This window comes from Sceloporus occidentalis, unplaced genomic scaffold, assembly GCF_023333645.1.
Source record: "Sceloporus occidentalis isolate IW3139 unplaced genomic scaffold, rSceOcc1.0.p SCAF_25, whole genome shotgun sequence".
Classification (NCBI taxonomy): domain Eukaryota; kingdom Metazoa; phylum Chordata; class Lepidosauria; order Squamata; family Phrynosomatidae; genus Sceloporus; species Sceloporus occidentalis.
In genome coordinates, this window is record NW_028317005.1 from 13,385,894 (window position 1) to 13,404,591 (window position 18,698).

Below are 18,698 nucleotides of genomic sequence, written 5' to 3' on the forward strand. Positions count from 1 at the left end.
ATAAGTGGCTCTGATAATAAAATACACACAAAATATAGAGAGATTTGATGGTACTAGTTGACTCCAAAACATATGCGATGCCAGGTTGCAGTTGCTAAAACAAAGAGATTGGAATTATATAAAACAAAAAATAAGTACTTTCAAGTGAATAGCTTGGTACTCACTTTCCAAAGTTAACTGGGGTGACGAATGATATATGGCATATCGAGCAAAGCAATTGCTCAGATGGCTTTTCTGTCTGATGCACAAAAATGAAAGGTGAGAATACGGCACTCAGTTATGAAGTGCCTGTGTGAAATAAACTCACCTCACCGTTAAAGTGCTGAGCCTCTGCTTCTTTATTCCATATTTTTTCTGTCTGATGGGCAGCCTTCTCTTACCTCCTCCTGTCTGAGAAACGGTTTCTGTAGAAGCAGTGGGGTCCATGGAGCAGGCAGCGAGGTGGTTAGCATGCTGGTATACACTTGTGGGCATGGGCGTAGGAACCCCTAAAAATCTGGGGGGACAGCATTTTCCCCCATCAGATCCCCACTTTCTCACACTATCTACCCCCTCTCCCCCCTCTCACACTTTCTTACTATCTCCCTATCGCCCCCTTCTCACTAGCTACCCTCTCCCTACCACCCCCTTCACACTAGCTACACTCTCCCTACCCCCCCTTCTCACTAGCTACCCTCTCCCTACCCCCCCTTCTCACTGTCTACCCCAGGGGTGTCCAAGTTTTTTCTGCAGTGGGCCACTTCATCAGAATTGTATACGTGCGCGGGCCGCACTCATTTTTCACTGTGAGAAAATATGGCCTTTAATAAAATATGCAGATTAAAATAAAGTAAATGACACAAAACATTTACTTTTCCTCTCACTGATTTCTGGGCCTAGAAAGTTTTGTGACTACAAATTCAGGACTCAGGATAATTAAAAATGAAATAGTTCTATTTATTCTAGGGATGCACCAAAATGAAAATTCTGGACCAAAACATTCACGGTTCACTAAGCCGAAACCGAAAATGACCCCCCACCTTTAAAAATAATAATAAAAACTCACATTTTTAATAAAAGTAGGTAACACACCACAATTGGACAAAAAAAATTAGCATCATGCCAAGTCAGCCAGTACATGCTGGTACAGGGTGGCTGTAAGTGATGTGCAGACCCCATACTGCTAGCAGCATCAATACACAAGGGGGGCAGCTAGCTAGGTTTCAGCATGCACTGGCTGACTTAGCATGATAGGAGTGTGCCCAGTCACTGTCATGGCCTGTGCTGTGTGTGAGCTCTGTTAGTGACAGTCTCTGACATTAATACAGAGAGCAGCCAGCTCTACAGCAGGATATTACCTGATTAATCGAGTGCAGAGCCGGCTCCCGGAGAGATCCCACTGTCCATCTGCATCCAGACAGGAAGGAGTAGAGGTCCTCTGACTGAGTGTTCAGCCTCCTCCTTTCTTCGCTGCCCTTCCTTTCCTTTCCCTCCATGTTACATAGACTTGTGTGCCCAGTCACTGGCAGGGTACAAGTGCCTCACAGGCCTGCAGCCCCAGACCACAAGAAAGTGCAGTGGCCTTTTTTTCTACCTTGTGCTCTGTGGTATATGTAATATTATGTTGTACCCTATATTAGATTTTTAGCCACCTGACCAGAAGTTATGTGGTACTTGTCAACAATCCCGTCCAATGTCACAAAATATTGGCTCTTCATTGGTTACACATATGCAGTGCTTATTTCACAGTGAAACATGATTTGCAGTGGCCAGTCCTTCCATCAGATGAGGCATAATGTAATGCCAACACTTAATGTGAATAGTATGTAACATTATGAAGGAATGTAAAGAAATGTACAATAAATGGTTGTGGGTTTTTTGTTTTATTTTAAATTTGTGTTGACTTGGCTCCAGGGCCCCAAACTCCTTAATGTGGTCTAGAGTATGTAAGCACGCCATTACTGATAAAGGCAGATGACTGATGTTTGTGAGTTAAAAGTTTGTGAGAACTGGCCTTGTTAATATTTAAGTTTAGATATTAATTACAGAGGACCTGTCATATCTAAAATAAAACCTTGATTTAATACACTACTGTAAACCATCCATCACTTTGTACATATGTTTTGTTTTTGAGTTCCATTTTTTATTTCAGGTTTATATTTGTCAGCTCTGGCATTGCATCTACCTCCATCAAGATTAGCGCAAGAGCATTAAATGCAAACCTCCCTTCATTCCTCATGATCCCCCAATGAAGACCACATTAGTGTAGATGTACAGAATAGAATTAAAGATAATTTGGCATGATGGTAACTCTTTATAGCGTATATAATTTGTATAATCTCTGCACAATTATGTGATTTCTCAATGAGCAATATATATGAGCAAATGTGGCATGCAGATGTCCTAAAATAACATACTTATGTGGTTACCCACAGTTATCATAATGTTTAACCCATATCTGTTGATTCAGATGGGAAATCCAAAGGGGAAAGCACTCCTTAGAGTTACGCTCCCGCAATCGTATGCAAATGAATGCATATGAACATTAAGTATTTTTTCTTGCCTATAAATGCATAGAAAGATTCAGCAGGATCCATCTATATATATTTTTTTCTCTTTCCCTGCGCCTATAACGTCTTTTTTTATAATATAATTTTATATATCCCTTTTTTCCGTACCTCTGAGTCTTTGTTTAGTGGCCTTTGCTTTTCAACTTTGCATGCATCTGTGATTATGATTCATAATATTGTGATCTTTGAAACAAGGGAACCCTGTGTGTCCACGTTTTGCAATTAGGAAAGTAGTCAACCTTATCCTCTACACCTGGCAGCGTTTTGTGCATACAGAAGCCACAATGTGTATACAGGTGCAGCAGTTGAAGACCAAATAGCTTTGGTTAGAGAAAGCGTGGTGTAATTTGCCAAGATAGAATACTTATGAATAAGCTCCATCTAAGATGCGAAACGCTTTGTGTTTGTTTTTTCCTCCTGTCCCATTGCGTTCCTATCTGCACTTTATTGCACATTAAAGCACTTTACTACTTACTGGATAGAATACTATACTAAAAACTAATAAAATGGCATCATATGTGTGCAATATCTAACATAGAAATCATACTATAAATGAGTCAATGTACTCTTTTAAGAAAGTGGGGTGGGGTAGTGCTTCACTGAATATTTGTAGGTTACTTTATTACCCATAGATACCTATTTGTTTAACTACAAGTTTAATACAAACTACCGGTGGTCCTAAGTTCAGTCTGTTTTATTAGATAAAAATAAGTTATATAAATTGTGCTATGGTCCTGACCTAAGGTCATATCATTTTATATAGAAATCACCATACATACATATTTAATTAAGTATATTATCAGCTTAACAGTACTCTGTTACATCATTCAACATCTGCTATCTCCATAGGTAGTTTACAGCCCTGTTGAAGGACCAATTTTGTTTAAAGGGAACCATATTTTTTATTACTTGTATCATATTAAAACAAAGTTTAAAAAAAACGATTGTACTGTTTTATTTTTTAAATAATTTGAGTTTTGGCAGACTTTTTTTATACAGCTGCATATTGTCCATTTATATGTGTTCCAGCTCTGTTATCTCAGTCTACTAGACAAATACTCTGAGTCATTATCATACCGCCTGTGGCATACACTAGTGGGTCAGTTTTAATCAACCAGCCAGCCACTCTGACTGATGAATGTCTGTGGAGTTATGGACTTCGTTAGTATTGCTAAAGAGTCAGCTTGATGTGGTGCTTTAGCATGGAACGTCACCGAAACTATGATGTGATTGACACCAATGGCAGCCTGCAGATAAAAGGTTATTAGAACAAAATAAGACAAAACCGGGTTTTTACCAGAGCTAACCTTCGTTACTATATGCAGCACTGATTTTTGTGCTCAAGAAAAAAAATATTTCTTACCATAAGACATCCCCTTTAAAATGGAACCATGGCCGCTTGTTATTGGTCACTAAATTGGACTGAATATTCTACATAAGTCCTAAATAAATAAGTTCTTTGTATAGAGGCATAATAACATTTTATTGCATCAATACTTTTTTTAATGCCTGGCTAGTAAAACGTGTGGGATCAAGGATGGGATAATCAGTGAAGTATTTAAAAGTATTGGTACAGATCTTCACCGATAACAGAAACAGCCCACTCAGGTTGAGCTCTTGGGTTTGGGTGGCAGCCTGGACTTAGACATGGACAAGCCAGAGTCAGGCTAGAGAAAGTCAAAAACAAGCTAAACACTGGAAGCACTCTCAACCTCAGATAATTAGCTCATTGAACAGGCAAAGTAGTAATGACTCAGCCATCTTATAAGAGAGAACCACATGGTAAAAGTGACACCCAAGGGAGAAGTGACACTAAAGGCAAGTGAAAGAACCCATTTGTGATTGGAGCAGGGTCTAAGAAGTTGTTGGTCGGAATGGTTAGTGACAGCTAGCCTTAGCAGCTGCTACTTAGCATTGCATATGGTTGCTAAGTATGTGGTCAACTCGTACCCTCACCTTTATGAGCAACATTTAGCTCATAATTAGCTTTGTGTTTTTACTACTACTACTAATGAATTCTTACATTTATCATTTTTGAATCTCATCTTCCATTCTATCAATTTAATTAAACCATTTCACAGCAAAAATGCATCATTAGCTGAATTTATAACCCTACATGTATCAGTGTTGTTTGTATAAACAGAAATGTTACCATTAATACCCACTTCTAGGTCATTAACGCACAAATTACAAAGGGCCAAGAATTACCCCTACTTTTAACTGCAACAACATATATGTGATATTGGAGAGATAAGTACAAGTTATTGAATATCCTGTGCATTAATAACCTGACTTTAATATGAAGCCTAATGCTTTAGTTAATTGTTCATTCTTGGTCCAGCTTTTGAAAATATATTATGTGTACAAATATCTTTCCAGACAAATACAATTTATTTTAGATTGTATCAAAGTTAAAGCCATCTTAAAGTGTGCTAAAGTCTACCTCACTTTCAGGACCACTGGTTTACAACACTATTAGTTGTATTCACAGTCTACTATCTCAGACAATATAGCCAGTCCATTGACCCTGCATCAAGCCAACTGGGGGAGCTGAAGCAGCACTGAATTTAAGTAAAATGTGGAAATACAACTTGGTGACCCAGCATTGGCTCAAACCCAATGCCTAGCTCAGCCTGACTGAGTGGAGAAGTACAAGCAAGAGCCAAGCCATCTTAAAAGCCTTCTTTACATTGGAATTTTTTTTACATTGATCTGGCTTGGCCCTTGCTCAGCTTGTGACGCACAACTGGCTCCTCACTCCATCTATGTAGTGAGATGGGTAAGGCTTAGGAAAATGGGTATGGATGAGGTAACTACATGTCCATTACCTAGTGCTGCAGCTATTGAAACCAATAAAATATTTACCGAAGGCAGATGCTTTTCCCAAAGCTTCTGATTTATGTGAACATGGAAATAAACTCCTAGCATTTGGTCTGGTGTTATATGAGTGTGCAGGACAAATTAAATGATCCAATCAGCCACAACACAACCAACTGTTACCGTTCACACAAAATATAGGACATCTTTCAGATCCATCCAACCAAACACCCCTCAAATTACAAATGTATGTAAATGATTTCTTGTCTTCTATCTGCTATTTTTTTAAGTATTAATAACAGGTTGATATTTGACATTAATTATTTTTGCGTGTTTGGATGCAAAAGTCAACTATTTTTGGCATATCATGAAAGGACATAGTAGATGAGAGTTGGTGTTCAGTAAACAGCAGACTGTTTTCACAGATCACTACTCCACTTGTAGTTTGTGTGGAGTTGATTGGCCTTAAGGATTTAAAAAATGCTATTTTCTCGTTCTGAGCTGTCAGAGATGTCTGGATTCACCGAGCACAGCTGCATGTCTCCAAATCTTAGCAATGAGAGCAAGACATTGAAGAGACAAGTCTCCAGACCCATTTTGGTTAATGTTATAGGTGAGATGGTCAGCATAGCAGGGCTTTTTTTATTTTATTACACCCTAACCCTTGACTATCCCCTGCTAGGTTTTAAAATGAGAGGAATACAATGGCTTTGAAAATATTAACTCTTTTGTTATGGCTCAGCTGGAAAGCCCAGGCAGTTCTGCTAACATGACTATATGTCAATACATTACTGGTAGTATCCTGAACTAGTGCACTTGCCATCATAAGCAATTTAATGCACTCCGATATCTGTAGAGTTGTACCTTTACATTTTTGTGTTGTCCCTCTAGCAAGTGCATGGGGGATTCTGTAGAATCTCCTATATACATTTGCCTCTTTCACCATCCCCTAGCTCCTTGACTCATCAGAAATGTGTTTGGCTGAACAGATCTCCTGCTGTCTGAGCCGTCATGCTATACTCACGGCCAGTTAGGTCCATTGTTGGTTTGTCTGACAAGACCCCTTGTGCACATCCGCAGAAAAAGCTCCCATCAATTTCGTCAGAATTCTAAGCAAACAGACAGTGGTGTGAATATGAGATCCCAAAGGAGGTGTTGCTCTGCAGCTTCTCCTAGAGATAAGTACTTTCATATAATTTTACTTTTTCAACAGGATTAGAGAACACATATCAAAGTACTTGCAAAGTACTTTATTATCCATTCTATGTTTTAATGCTGCTTGGAACACTGGAATGTCCCTTTAACTGATGTAGTCATCCTAAAGCAGGGGGTAGGCAATCTGCGGCTCTCCTGATGCTGTGGACTACATCTCCCATAATGCTCTTACAGTCATAATGCTGGCAAAGCATCAAGGGAAATGTAGTTCACAACATCTGCAGAGCCGAAGGTTGCCTACCCCTGTCCTAAAGAAACCGCTAAGAAAAATATTAAGCAAAGACCGTGTTACACATATTTTGGCATATTGGTCTCCTGTTCATGACTGTGTTTTGTGAGTCCTGCTGTGGAGGAGGATGGGCACACTTTATTTAGTGTTTTGTTTTTATACTACATTTTCAGAAACATAATGTGCTTTGAAAGACATATATTTTCTCCTAAAGCATATAGCACTTGATTTAACACAATGAAATTGAGCTGCAGACTCTCTTCTGCCGTGGCGCTAACACACAATGCTGCCATTAGTTTAAACAATCACAGCTGTGTGACTGAGCTTCCACAAACACAATCGACTAAAGATGATTGGCTTTGCAGCCACTATCTGGGTCAGAAATGCAGCTATTTCCATCATGTCTAACCATTAGCGGTGGCAGCACTGGATTGAACATCAATTTAAAATGTATCCGTAACAGGCTTCCCAGAAAATGTCAGAACGTTACTGTGGCAACTACTACCAGTGGTTACTGTGCAAAATCTAAAAGTTCACATTTTAGTAGACGTGTTAAATGTTTGTAGTCATTTCACTACACTATAGGGGTTTATTCGCTAAAGGAAGAGTCAGCAGGAGAGTTGCGGTTTCAACTCTCTCATTTCGCTATTGATTATGAAGGTCCAGCACTAGCAACTTAGTCCTACATAAAGGCCTGAGCTGGTTCTGTATCATGCATAATGTGTAAGGAGACATTATACAAGGCCATCTAAGTTTTTGTTTTTTTGTTATGTTTTTTACAGCAGAAGCTTACTGGGGTTGACTTTTTATAATGCATTGTGAAGAAAGGGAACTAAAGTCAACTCTAATGTCAACTTCTATTTAGTGAATAAGCACCACAGCGTTATTTGCAACACTTTTAGGCTATATCCAGGGCAAAGTACGGCCATTGCTTTAATTGTAGACACAAGAATGTCTGAATAGTTTTTTGCACATGAACAAAAAAAAAGAGTATGCCTGCCAAAATAAGGTAAATGGGAAAAGGTTAACTTTTGCAACTTATTCTATAAAGTTTCATAGGTCAGTATGGCATAATTGACCCTATTTCTCGTGGGTTCTCAATTAAAATGTATGTATACTGCAGTCCTTAGACTCGGTCAAACCCGAGTACATATAAGGGCTGCTCGGATTCAGTTTGGCTGTCTAATCTGAAATGCTGATTAATATTCATTTTCGTTTGGATATTTATTTTTGTTCGAGTACATATAAATTCTAGGTAAAAAATTCACATTATATGATAGATCTTATAAAAATGTTAGTTGCATTATGTGCATTTTCAGATTTATTTATGCCAGAGAAACAAAAGTTATTTGTAAATAAAATAGTAGTACTTTTCAAAATGTCCAAATATAGATGTCTATAGTCAGGATATTGGATGTTTTGTATTTTTTATTATTAAAATTTATAGTAGACGGGGAATGTCATTAGGTTATTCTCAATTCTGCATTTTTAGATCACATTGTAAGCTCGTTTGAGCAGGGCCCTCCTCACCTGTTGTTTCTGTAAGTCAATTTGATATGTTATATACTACTTGTTATGTCCTGTCTACCCATTGTATAATGCTATGGGATTTGATGGCGCTATATAAAACAATTAATAATAATAATAATAATAATAATAATAATATAATTCAATGTCAAGTGTGCCATTTACTTCAATGTCTCCGCTAATCTATTTGTTTGACCCTCTACATTCACTTACTACGATATTGTGGGAAATAGGGTGTGGATACTAGATTTTGAAGTCATTGCCCATTCCCACTGGGTTCTACTACTGTTACTATAAATCTATATTGTAATATATATATAAGTAATAATAAGAAGAAAGGCGCAGGTTCTGTTGAGCTTTATTTGGATATAGCATGAATATAACACTATGTGTACAGAAAGGATCTGGGTTTCTCCTCACTTTGTTTTTATGTTTCGACCAAAAGTTTGGGAAGAAAAACTGAATTTGAACGATCAACCATTTCCCATGGAGAAAATAACTGCTGTAGAAAAGCAAACTGACATAATATTTGTGCTGAAGCTTTGCTATCGGGAGAATCTATTTCCATAGAGATGGAGCATTCATGACAGAGGCTCATGTGGGCAAGCGGCTTGACATTCTGCCCCATGCCTTCTCTGTCCTGATCTTTTATTTCAGCTAGAACACAGAAGTACTTGTGGAGCTGACTTGCGAAAACTTTAAATGTCAGCCATAATTTGAGTGCCATAACTGTAAGAAAATGTAGCTTTATAAACGGAGTCATCTCTCCTAGAGTACAGGAATATGTTAAAAAATATGCGGCATACATTTTAATAAGAGCCTGGCTATATACTTAACGAGGCACTGAAAACTCTAATGACGGTAGCTTCTCTGACTCTACGCATTATGTATTAGAGTATTATTTGCTGCCGTTGCTCGTTTATATGTGTTTGTAATACGGCTTACGTTTTAGAATGGAGGCGCAAGATTAAATATGTGCACAGATAGTTTCATATTTCGTATACTATATTTGAAAACTCATATTAAGGTGTCACCTCCTAATAAAATAAAGTGTTTGGTTGTTCCTTGTTTTCTAGGCTAGTATCTGATTTGACAAAGGGACATTTTTTTATTGAGTAAAATGTAGAGTCAAATAAATGCTGAGTGACCTCTGGGGTCTTGAAAGCTTATGTGATTCCTCATTTTTTTTTTTTTTTAAGAAAGTTAGTTCTGTAAGAGTTTTTACTATTTTTGGAACAATATTCTGTGACCAATTCGTCAATATACATTTTCTAGACTCAAATTCATTAGATTGCAGGCTTCACTGTATCCCTGGTTATGCTTGGTGCAAGAATAATAATTAAAATTTCCAATTGTTCCGTCTTCCTCAAATGCATTTGGCATGCTGAATATTAAACATTAAGGCATGTTTTTTTGTTCTTTGTTTATACAATTAAAGTGTTAATTTCTAGATAACTAGCTACAGTAGACGCATATACAATCATGCTGCACAATAGCGACAACAGTAACATAGTCAGTACAATATTCATAGACATATGTCAATAATCGCTGTCCTTCAACCTTTGCTTTTGCTTCTGGCAATGCAGGCAGTGCTTACCTACAAGGTTTGCAACACTGAGAATTGCTGCTTATTCAAAACACTTACTGAAGTGTTCATGTTTTAATTTGTTCAGCACATGGATGAAATACTGTTTGAGGAAAGAAGTTGCTAATAACGCAAAAAATCAAAACCTGTTTTTGTAAGTGCAACGTGCAAATACTGAGACTGTGCTGTTCATAAAATGTACTCATATCACATGGCTGACTTCACACATTCAGATAACAGAGATGTATTTGTTCTTATACCGGTAATACCAGTTTTGTTTAAAACCCCTTCAATCCCAGGGTGCAATTTTGCCATTTTTGTGGTATGTCAGTTTAGCGATGATTCTCCTTTCCTGTGAATAGTGTACCCATGTAAACTATATATTGTTTTTTCAAGGAGAGATAGAGCTTTTGTTTGATACCATAGTTGGATGATTAGCTGAAAATTAAGAATGAGAAATTTAGTAAAAACTAGCGAAGATTAGAAAACTAATTTTTTTTTACATTTTCCCTCTGAATCATCACAAAATTAGGTAAAGTGATGGAAAACCCCCTCCAAGTTTATCAATTCAGGTGTCCTGATTTCAGAAATACCTAATTTATATAGATTTTCCAGACTTTCCCAGCACCAGGGAGCATACTATAAGGTGTACAATTTTGCATAATTTTTATGCCTATGGCTTAATGGGTTTGGGGGTTGTGAACGGGGGCAGGAGGGTTACACTGGCTAGATGTTATGCTAGGGCAATGGGAAGTAAGGTTTTTTAATAATTTTTTTTATTATCTTTTTTTATATTTTTATTTTATTTACATTTTTTGTACATTTTTTTTGTATTTTTTATATATTTTTTTTACACAGAAATGGTTAGAACTTGAACATGCCAATGATGTCACAATGACATCACAGCTCACATTATATTTTTTTTTAGTATTATTTATATTATTATTTTAATGATTTATTTAATATTATTTTTTAAATGAATTAACTTTTTTTTTCCAGCTTTTCTCTTTCAGGACGGGAGGGGGGTTAGAGAGATATTTTCTCACTCCCCTCCCCGCGATCCCCCTGCACCGATCACACTGTGATCGCAGCGTCTCTGTGCCTCATCGGAGGGCAGGATATCCCTGCAGAAGGGAATGCCCGATCGCGCAGTTTACAATGTAACAGCTTACCGGCTTTCATGCCGGAAGCTGTTACAGGAGATCGGACAGCAGAAAGCCGGCAATGCCGGCTTCTGCTGTCAGTGGGGAGTCCAGGCTGTCAAACGACAGCCTGATCTCCCGTGCAGCGGCAGGGATGTGTCCCTGATGCTGCACGAAGGGCTGGACGTACCGGGACGTCCATAGGGGTTTCTTAATAGGCGTTTTTTGGACGTCCTGGTACGTCTATAGGGGATTGAAGGGGTTAAACAGACTGTATGAGCGCAGATACCAGGTGCTCCATAAACTGTTATGATGATACATTTGTAGGGGGATAAGGAATCCATATGTGTCATGTATGTCTCACATCACATACGTTTAAGAGTTTAGGGTTCTAGAACACTTTGATACATACCCAGCAAATATTCTGAGCTCTGACACAAGAGGGAAATCAGAGGAAGTAAGAGGGACAATAGGAATAAGGACTCGAATAGGCATGGTGTCTCCTAAAGAGGGAGACCTTAGTTATGTATCTTGTATAGTACTTTCCATATTTCCTTCATCCTCAATTGGTTTACTAATCCTTTCCCATGTCTAATCCTTCAGCCCTCCCCTGCTGCCTACCAATGTCACCTTCCTCCACTACAATTATTTTAGAGTTCTTTCACTTTAGAGATACACAATGCGAGAGTAAAATTATATCTTAACCCTTGTCTAACATTGTCATGTGCAAATCTTGTATTAGACACCAAGGACAACCAAATATTTTTAGGAAGTGCTGAGTGTTACCTTACTGCTGTAGATGTAAACTCTACTGCTAAGCTAAGACAACCTGCAAACAGAAGATAAAGCTATGTAGTTATTGTCATTAGAATTTTTTTTGGAGAGTGGAAAAATTGAATCTGTACGCATGGATAAAAGAGGAGTCACCTCCAAAGTCAAGCAGTTTGTCTCTAATGCACTAACCTACGTATTAACAATCCCTGCTTGGTCCCCACCGCATATCCACAGAGAGTGTTCATCAAAGGTCATGCTGACCTTTTCTTACTTGTCATAAATTTCACTTTTTTGCTGATGGCGATTTAAGGTAATTAAATAAACAGAATATGTATAAGGAACCGTGATGGGCTTTATCGTTCCCAAAACATAGCAGATATTTTTCTTCCTGTGACAAACATATGCAAATTGAACATCTGTAATCTTCCATTCTCCCATATGCATTGGAAGCCTTCAAACACGGTAATTGCCTTAATGCAATGAAGTGCTTTAAGATATTAGTGCTGTGTAATGGATTTGATGTAGCCATTGGTCATTTAGTATAAGAAATCCTCATCAGAAAGTACTGGATGTTAAGTTGTTTTGCCAAATACCCAACAGGTGTATGGATTTGTAAAAAGGAATTTAAAGGCATTGTGGTTTGTAGCATGTTGCCACACAGATTAGCAGAATATTATATGGACAATGAATATATTTTTTTAAATGTTTAGAACAGTGGCGTCTCCAGCTTTCATATTTAGGGGGGGCACATGGGGGGCCAGGAACCAAAGTAGGGGGGCCAATTATAAAACGGTACATATACACTATATATATATATATATATATATATATATATATACACATATACACACACACGTTAGGCAGTTATTTCTCATTCTTTAATATTAGCCCCTGCTGATGACAATATATAGAAATATTACACCCTGCTTCTGATATATATTAATATTAACCCCTGCTGCGGATATATATTGATATTAGCCCCTGCTGCGGATATATACTTATATTATACCCTGCTGCCGATATACATAAAAATTATACCCTGCTGCCGATATATATTAATATTTGACCCTGCTACCAGTATATATTAATATTAGCCCCTACTGCCAATATATATTATTAGTCCCTGCAGCCAATATATATAAAATTAGCCCATGCAGCCAATATATATTAATATTAGCCCCTGCTGCCGATATATATATAAATACTAGACCCTGCTGCCAATATGAATATAAATACTAGACCCTGCTGCCAATTAATATTAATATTAGCCCCTGCTGCCAATATATGTTAATATCTCCATCTCCCTTACCTATCTATCCTATCTATCCCCTCTCCCTCCCAATCTATCCTAACTACCCCCTCTCCCTCCCAATCTATCCTAACTACCCCCTCTCCCTCCCAATCTATCCTATCTACCCCCTCTCTCCCTCCCAGTCTATCCTATCTACCCCCTCTCTCCCTCCCAATCTATCCCTATGTACCTCTTCTCACTTCCTATTTACCTCGTTTCACTCTCTAACCCCCTCCTAACTTTCTACCCCCCCCCTTTGAAGTTCACTTACCTTGGGCTTGTAGAAGTCCAGCGGCGGGATCGCGAGGTCTCTGTCTTCCTGGTTCTGCCGCAGTGTGCGCGGCTTCATTGCTGAGCGCCGGATATGACATCATATACCGGCGCTCGGCTTGAAATGCTGGCACTGCCGCCATGGCAGAGGCCTCGCGGTCGCGGAGAAGAGTGAGAGGCGCCGAACGGTCGCTGAGAACTTATTCCTCAGCGCCCGCTCGGCGCCTCTCTCTCTCTCCTCCGGATCTATTAAAAAAAAAGACGGCGTTTCAATTGGGGGGGGCACACCGGGGGGCACAGCATGATTTAGGGGGGGCCATGGCCCCCTCTGGCCCCCCCCTGCCGTCGCCACTGGTTTAGAAATGTGAACTTTAATGGTACGTTCTATTTAGCCTAGACAGAAAAAGAACATGATACCTGATTGTGCCCTTGTAGTTAGGATAATCTTATGTAACTCTTATGAATGCAGAAATTCCCTCATTGTATTCATGTTTCTACAATTATGTTCCTGCTCCCCGGTAACAGTTCAGAAAAAAGATGCACAAAAAATTACAAAAAAATACATATACATGAGGAGGCTGCAAACTAAACTGCTTGTTAAGTAATATTAGAATATATGGCCGCCATTTAAATGGCATGCTCAACAAAATAATGTTAGCCTTTATGTGAGTCTCCCACAGCGGTCAGCAAGCAGCAGGCCCAGACTGGCCATCTGGCACACTGGGCAAATGCGTGGTAGGCTGCTGGCTGACAGCACATAACACTGACCCGATTTGCCGGATGTACGCTATATGTGTATAAAAACATAGTATGTGGCCATGCATATCCAGCCGTCTGCCGCACTTAAGACATAAGGCAGCCTGGATGTGCTAGGACCACCCTGTCATTGCTAGTCCAGGCAAGCAGTGGCCAATAGAGAGGGTAGTGCAGGCATAGAACTATGGCTCTCATTGTGGGCTCCTGCATATAACTGCAGCCTAACGCAAGTATACTATTATTGGATCTGTCTCTTAAAACTGCCTCACCATATTAAACACATTACCGGCATCTGTTGCTTCTTAACACAAGTTGCCACTAAGGCTCTTGTACATGCCCTCGTTATCTCCTGCCCCGATTATTGTAACTTTGTCTTAGCTGGTCTACCTCTTACCTGTCAAGTCAAGGGATCACCTTGCACAATGTCCCTCTTCACGTCATCCACAATACTGTCTCAGGGTCGCCTTACGTGACCCCATTTAACTCCCTGTTCAGACCAACCCTGTTAGGAGAATCTGAATTGGTCCACCCTTGATTGCGTGATATCTTTCCTTCATTCCCCATATGCAACATTTTTCTGTCAGGAGCACTGATGATCTACAAAAATATAGCGTTAGGAACACAGAATGAATAGAACTTTAAAATAATTTGATATGGGTTAGGATTTAATCTTTTAAACACTCTCATGGCTAAATTTCATTTTTTTATGCTAAATACGTGACTGTTTTATCGATATTAGGTAGATAACATTTTAAACTAATGTAAAGAGATACAATCCTTTTAATTGTCATGTACAGCAAGGTAGCAATTTAAGAAAGTGGCATCGAAACCCCCCAAAAAAGAGTAAGACAAAGCACATCACTAAAATGTCAGGTATCTTCATCCTTAGTCATAGTTCCTATGAGACAAGTATGCAAGACTAAGAAAAAGTAAAAGAACAAAATTAGCATTCTTACATAATATTTTTTGATGGCTGTGACAGGCAAGAGTCCCAATCTTTTCTTTTATACTTCTCCTCTTTTTTGGGGGGGTTTTTTGAACAGCAATACCTATATAGTAAGTGTCTGTAAGGGTGACCCTTTTTGTTTTAAAGAGAATCTCTGCGTATAATTAATGCAGGTCCCTTGGCATTCTAAGGCAGGCCCTGTCTCCCATTCAATGGTAACCCAGACCTCATGATGATAATTTTTATTAAAGGCTCCTAAGTTTCCTCGAGACATTTAGCTTTTAAGTACGGGAAATTAATTATAACATATGATGTTTTAATCAGCAGTTAGTCACACAAGACCTTATCACTAGCAACTGGGCTACTTTCCTGGATTTGTCTATTTTTACATGCCTCCTTATCACATATAATATAAATAAAAATTACAAAGCAGATTGCCCAATCTACTTTCTGTGCCATGTGACACGGATTGAGCAAAATATCAAAGGGTCCAAGGATTTCTCTTAAAGCTATTGCAAAGCCTACCACCACATCATTCACTCTGGGAGGGGAACCACGGGACTTCTGCTTTGGGCTCTTAAGGTGATCTTGGACCCAGGGCATCTTTTCATTTTGGCCAGTGTTAAAGATGGTCTGGGTCCATCTTAGTCCTGAACAGTTTTAATTAGACCTTTAATACAAAGGTTTTTTTGTATTCCTTAACTTAATGTCTCTGCAGGGAGCAGAAGGTGCCAAGTACAACCCTGGACGTGAATTTTTTCCCAAGTAGAACCGATTATAGTCCTTAGTACTTGTCTTTACATTTAGGGCTCAAAGCTGTGTTTCCTAGCTAATGGTCTAGAATTATTAACACACAGTGTTTGAAGTGTGCTTCATCATACTGTAATTTATGAAGCTAATTTATTATTTACAAGTGCATGATAGTGTCTCTGTGGATGACCAACCACTAGCGCTCATAAAAAAAAAGATACTTTTTAGAAATCTTTTAGTTTTAAAGAGAAGCCAAGTTATGTATTAAATCTAATTATCACATATGAATCATTTTACAGTCAAAATACATCCAGCCCTCACAGGGGAATAGTATGTACGTCTGAAACAAATAATCCCCCCCGCTCCATCTTATCAGTAAATGTTTTCAATAACCAAACAAACCTTATTTTTTGTCTTTACAGTGTTCATATATACCCAGGTGTGGGAAGAATTATGAAGAATCAATGTCAATAGTAAATATCATTATGGAAAATTTCCGAAAACATCAACGATTTTCTTGTTTTTATGATCCAGAAGGAAATCAAAAGAATGTTATTTTGACCAAACTTTACAGTTCTAATGTGTTATTTCACTCTCTTTTTTGGCCGACATGTATGATGGTTGGAGGAATTGCCATTGTTGCAATGGTAAAGCTTACACAGTATCTCTCGCTACTATGCGAGAGAATCCAAAGGATCAACAGATAAAATCATGTTTTTTTTCATTCTTCACCAAAGAACCTTAAGTTTGTAATGTGCCAGTCTGTTTATAAGTTCCTTAATATATTCTTATAAGTAGAGCAATAATGCAAAATCTGTTCTATATGCAAACATGATGTCACAATGAGGCAGAATGAAACTGTGGATATTTTTTTGGTATATTTTTGTTTACACTTTAATTTACAGCCAATACAAGGCTTATTTACTTTCCTTTCTGTTGGCGTGAAGAACAGCAAAAGCTTATAGGAAAAGTATAGCCAAATCCCAGGTTCATCCAATATGACATATAATGCATTACTTCCAAAATTGACTTTTGTTGCATATACTGTTTTGTTAGCAGCCTGGGAAAAACCATGGGGCTATGTATAAAAAGTGATTCTTGTTCAATGTTTTAAATGTGGTTTTATTGCTAAAGCAACCAATTGAATGTCCTTCACTCCATTGTTTGCTATGGTGATATTGTTTGCTATGGTGCTAGCACCAGAATTACTTTTCATTGACATCCTAGATGTTCCTTCTATGGAGATGGCTACGTACTTGATTTTATACACATTAACAATTGGTGTGGCTGGAACACCTAAACTCAATAATTAGATGGAGTATCCACATACATTTGGTCATACTTCTTAAACATTTGGAAATGTGCAGTTGCACAAATGCACATTAGTCTGTAACCTTTCATCAATACATGGCCCAAAATGCAAGATTGCAAAATCCAACCTTGAACCTCATAAATCCATAGAGTACTGGGGTATATTTAGGCAAAGCATGACATAGAATAAAGACTAGAAGACTATAAAATGAAAAACAATTGGCTGCTGAATAATGCGTTAATGACAATTTATAAGCTACTTTAGACGGTTATTATAATCTTACTTTAAACTTTGAAGAGTCTAATATTTTAAACAGCTTTATGCTTTATGCAAACACATCCAGTCATTGTGTGGGATTTCCAGATATAGGAACTTTTTCTGAAACTTTTATACACTTTGGCTAAATGAAATATACTGAATTCTGAAACCCGCACAACGTGCATGTTTTTAGGTGATAAACCTGCATTTTAGCTATACTTTTCCTATAGTAGGGTGTTCATTTTGCATACCTTAAAGTTGCTGGAAAACAAAATAAAAATTTCCTATATTTTTTTTTTCTCATTGATTTACAGGGCTTCCAAAAGACTCGGTTTGAAGGGTCGCATTTCCAAACAACCCGAAAAAGCACTTTGATTTGTATTATACATTTAATGTTAAATGGGTAGTTTAATTCTCACATTCCAATCATCTATGATAATGATCTATTCTTGTATTCCATGAGATGCCACAACTATTGGAATTAGGTCTGTAAGGCATTTTATTGCTTCTACATCTGCACTGTCAATAAAAAGGAACTATGGCTTAAGGAATATATTCCTACATTACTTGGAGATGCCTATTCCTATGAGAGACTGCACATTGCAATGCTTTATATAATACTATGTATGTAATGTATATTATGTATACATAATATACTGCCTTCATTATTCCATATGAAGCTAATGTTTATGGGATTTTACATTTATACAGGCCTTTCCAATGTGCCATAATCCTATAGTGATCCACTAACTCAACGATGCATTAACCCTTTTCTGAGTGCCCAAAGGTGTAGGCTGTTACTCACCCAAGACATTCAGCTGGTTAAGAATGCTTATTAGTATTACTTTCAGATTTTTTTTACAGCTATTTATAGACAAAAACTAATATATCTTATTTTTCTACCCAATTATTTTCAAAGCAAGTTAGGAAAATGAATAAAAATAGTTAAAATTATTTCTCCCAGAAATGAACATAGCAATTAGGGTTTGGTCTAAAACAAGTCAAAATAAAAACTGTTAAATGTAAAAAAGATAAGACTGTTGCAGTTTAAATGCATACTTAACCATTTCTGTGTTAGGGGTAGTAACATTTGAATTGTATGTTGCAGACTTCTTTTGCCCTGAATATTGTTTGGATGTTATTTGGACATATCAGATTAATTTAAACATTTTAATGACAGAGGAAAGGGGTGGGTGATCAGGGGTGTACCTAGAGTATTTGGCACCCAGGGAGGATCCTGTATGCCCCCCCACACACACACACTTTAAAATGAAAAG

At 37.9% G+C, this 18,698-nt stretch overlaps 1 protein-coding gene across 1 annotated transcript in view; it reads left to right on the plus strand.

The window, feature by feature from the left end:
* Positions 1-16,558, plus strand: part of LOC149300416 (calcium-activated potassium channel subunit beta-2-like) — a 32,867-nt gene extending 16,309 nt beyond the window's left edge. The window contains exon 4 of the mRNA XM_089485404.1: positions 16,274-16,558. Coding sequence (XP_089341530.1) covers positions 16,274-16,558 — 285 coding nt within the window. The remainder of the gene's footprint in view (positions 1-16,273) is intronic.
* Positions 16,559-18,698: the final 2,140 nt, after the last annotated feature.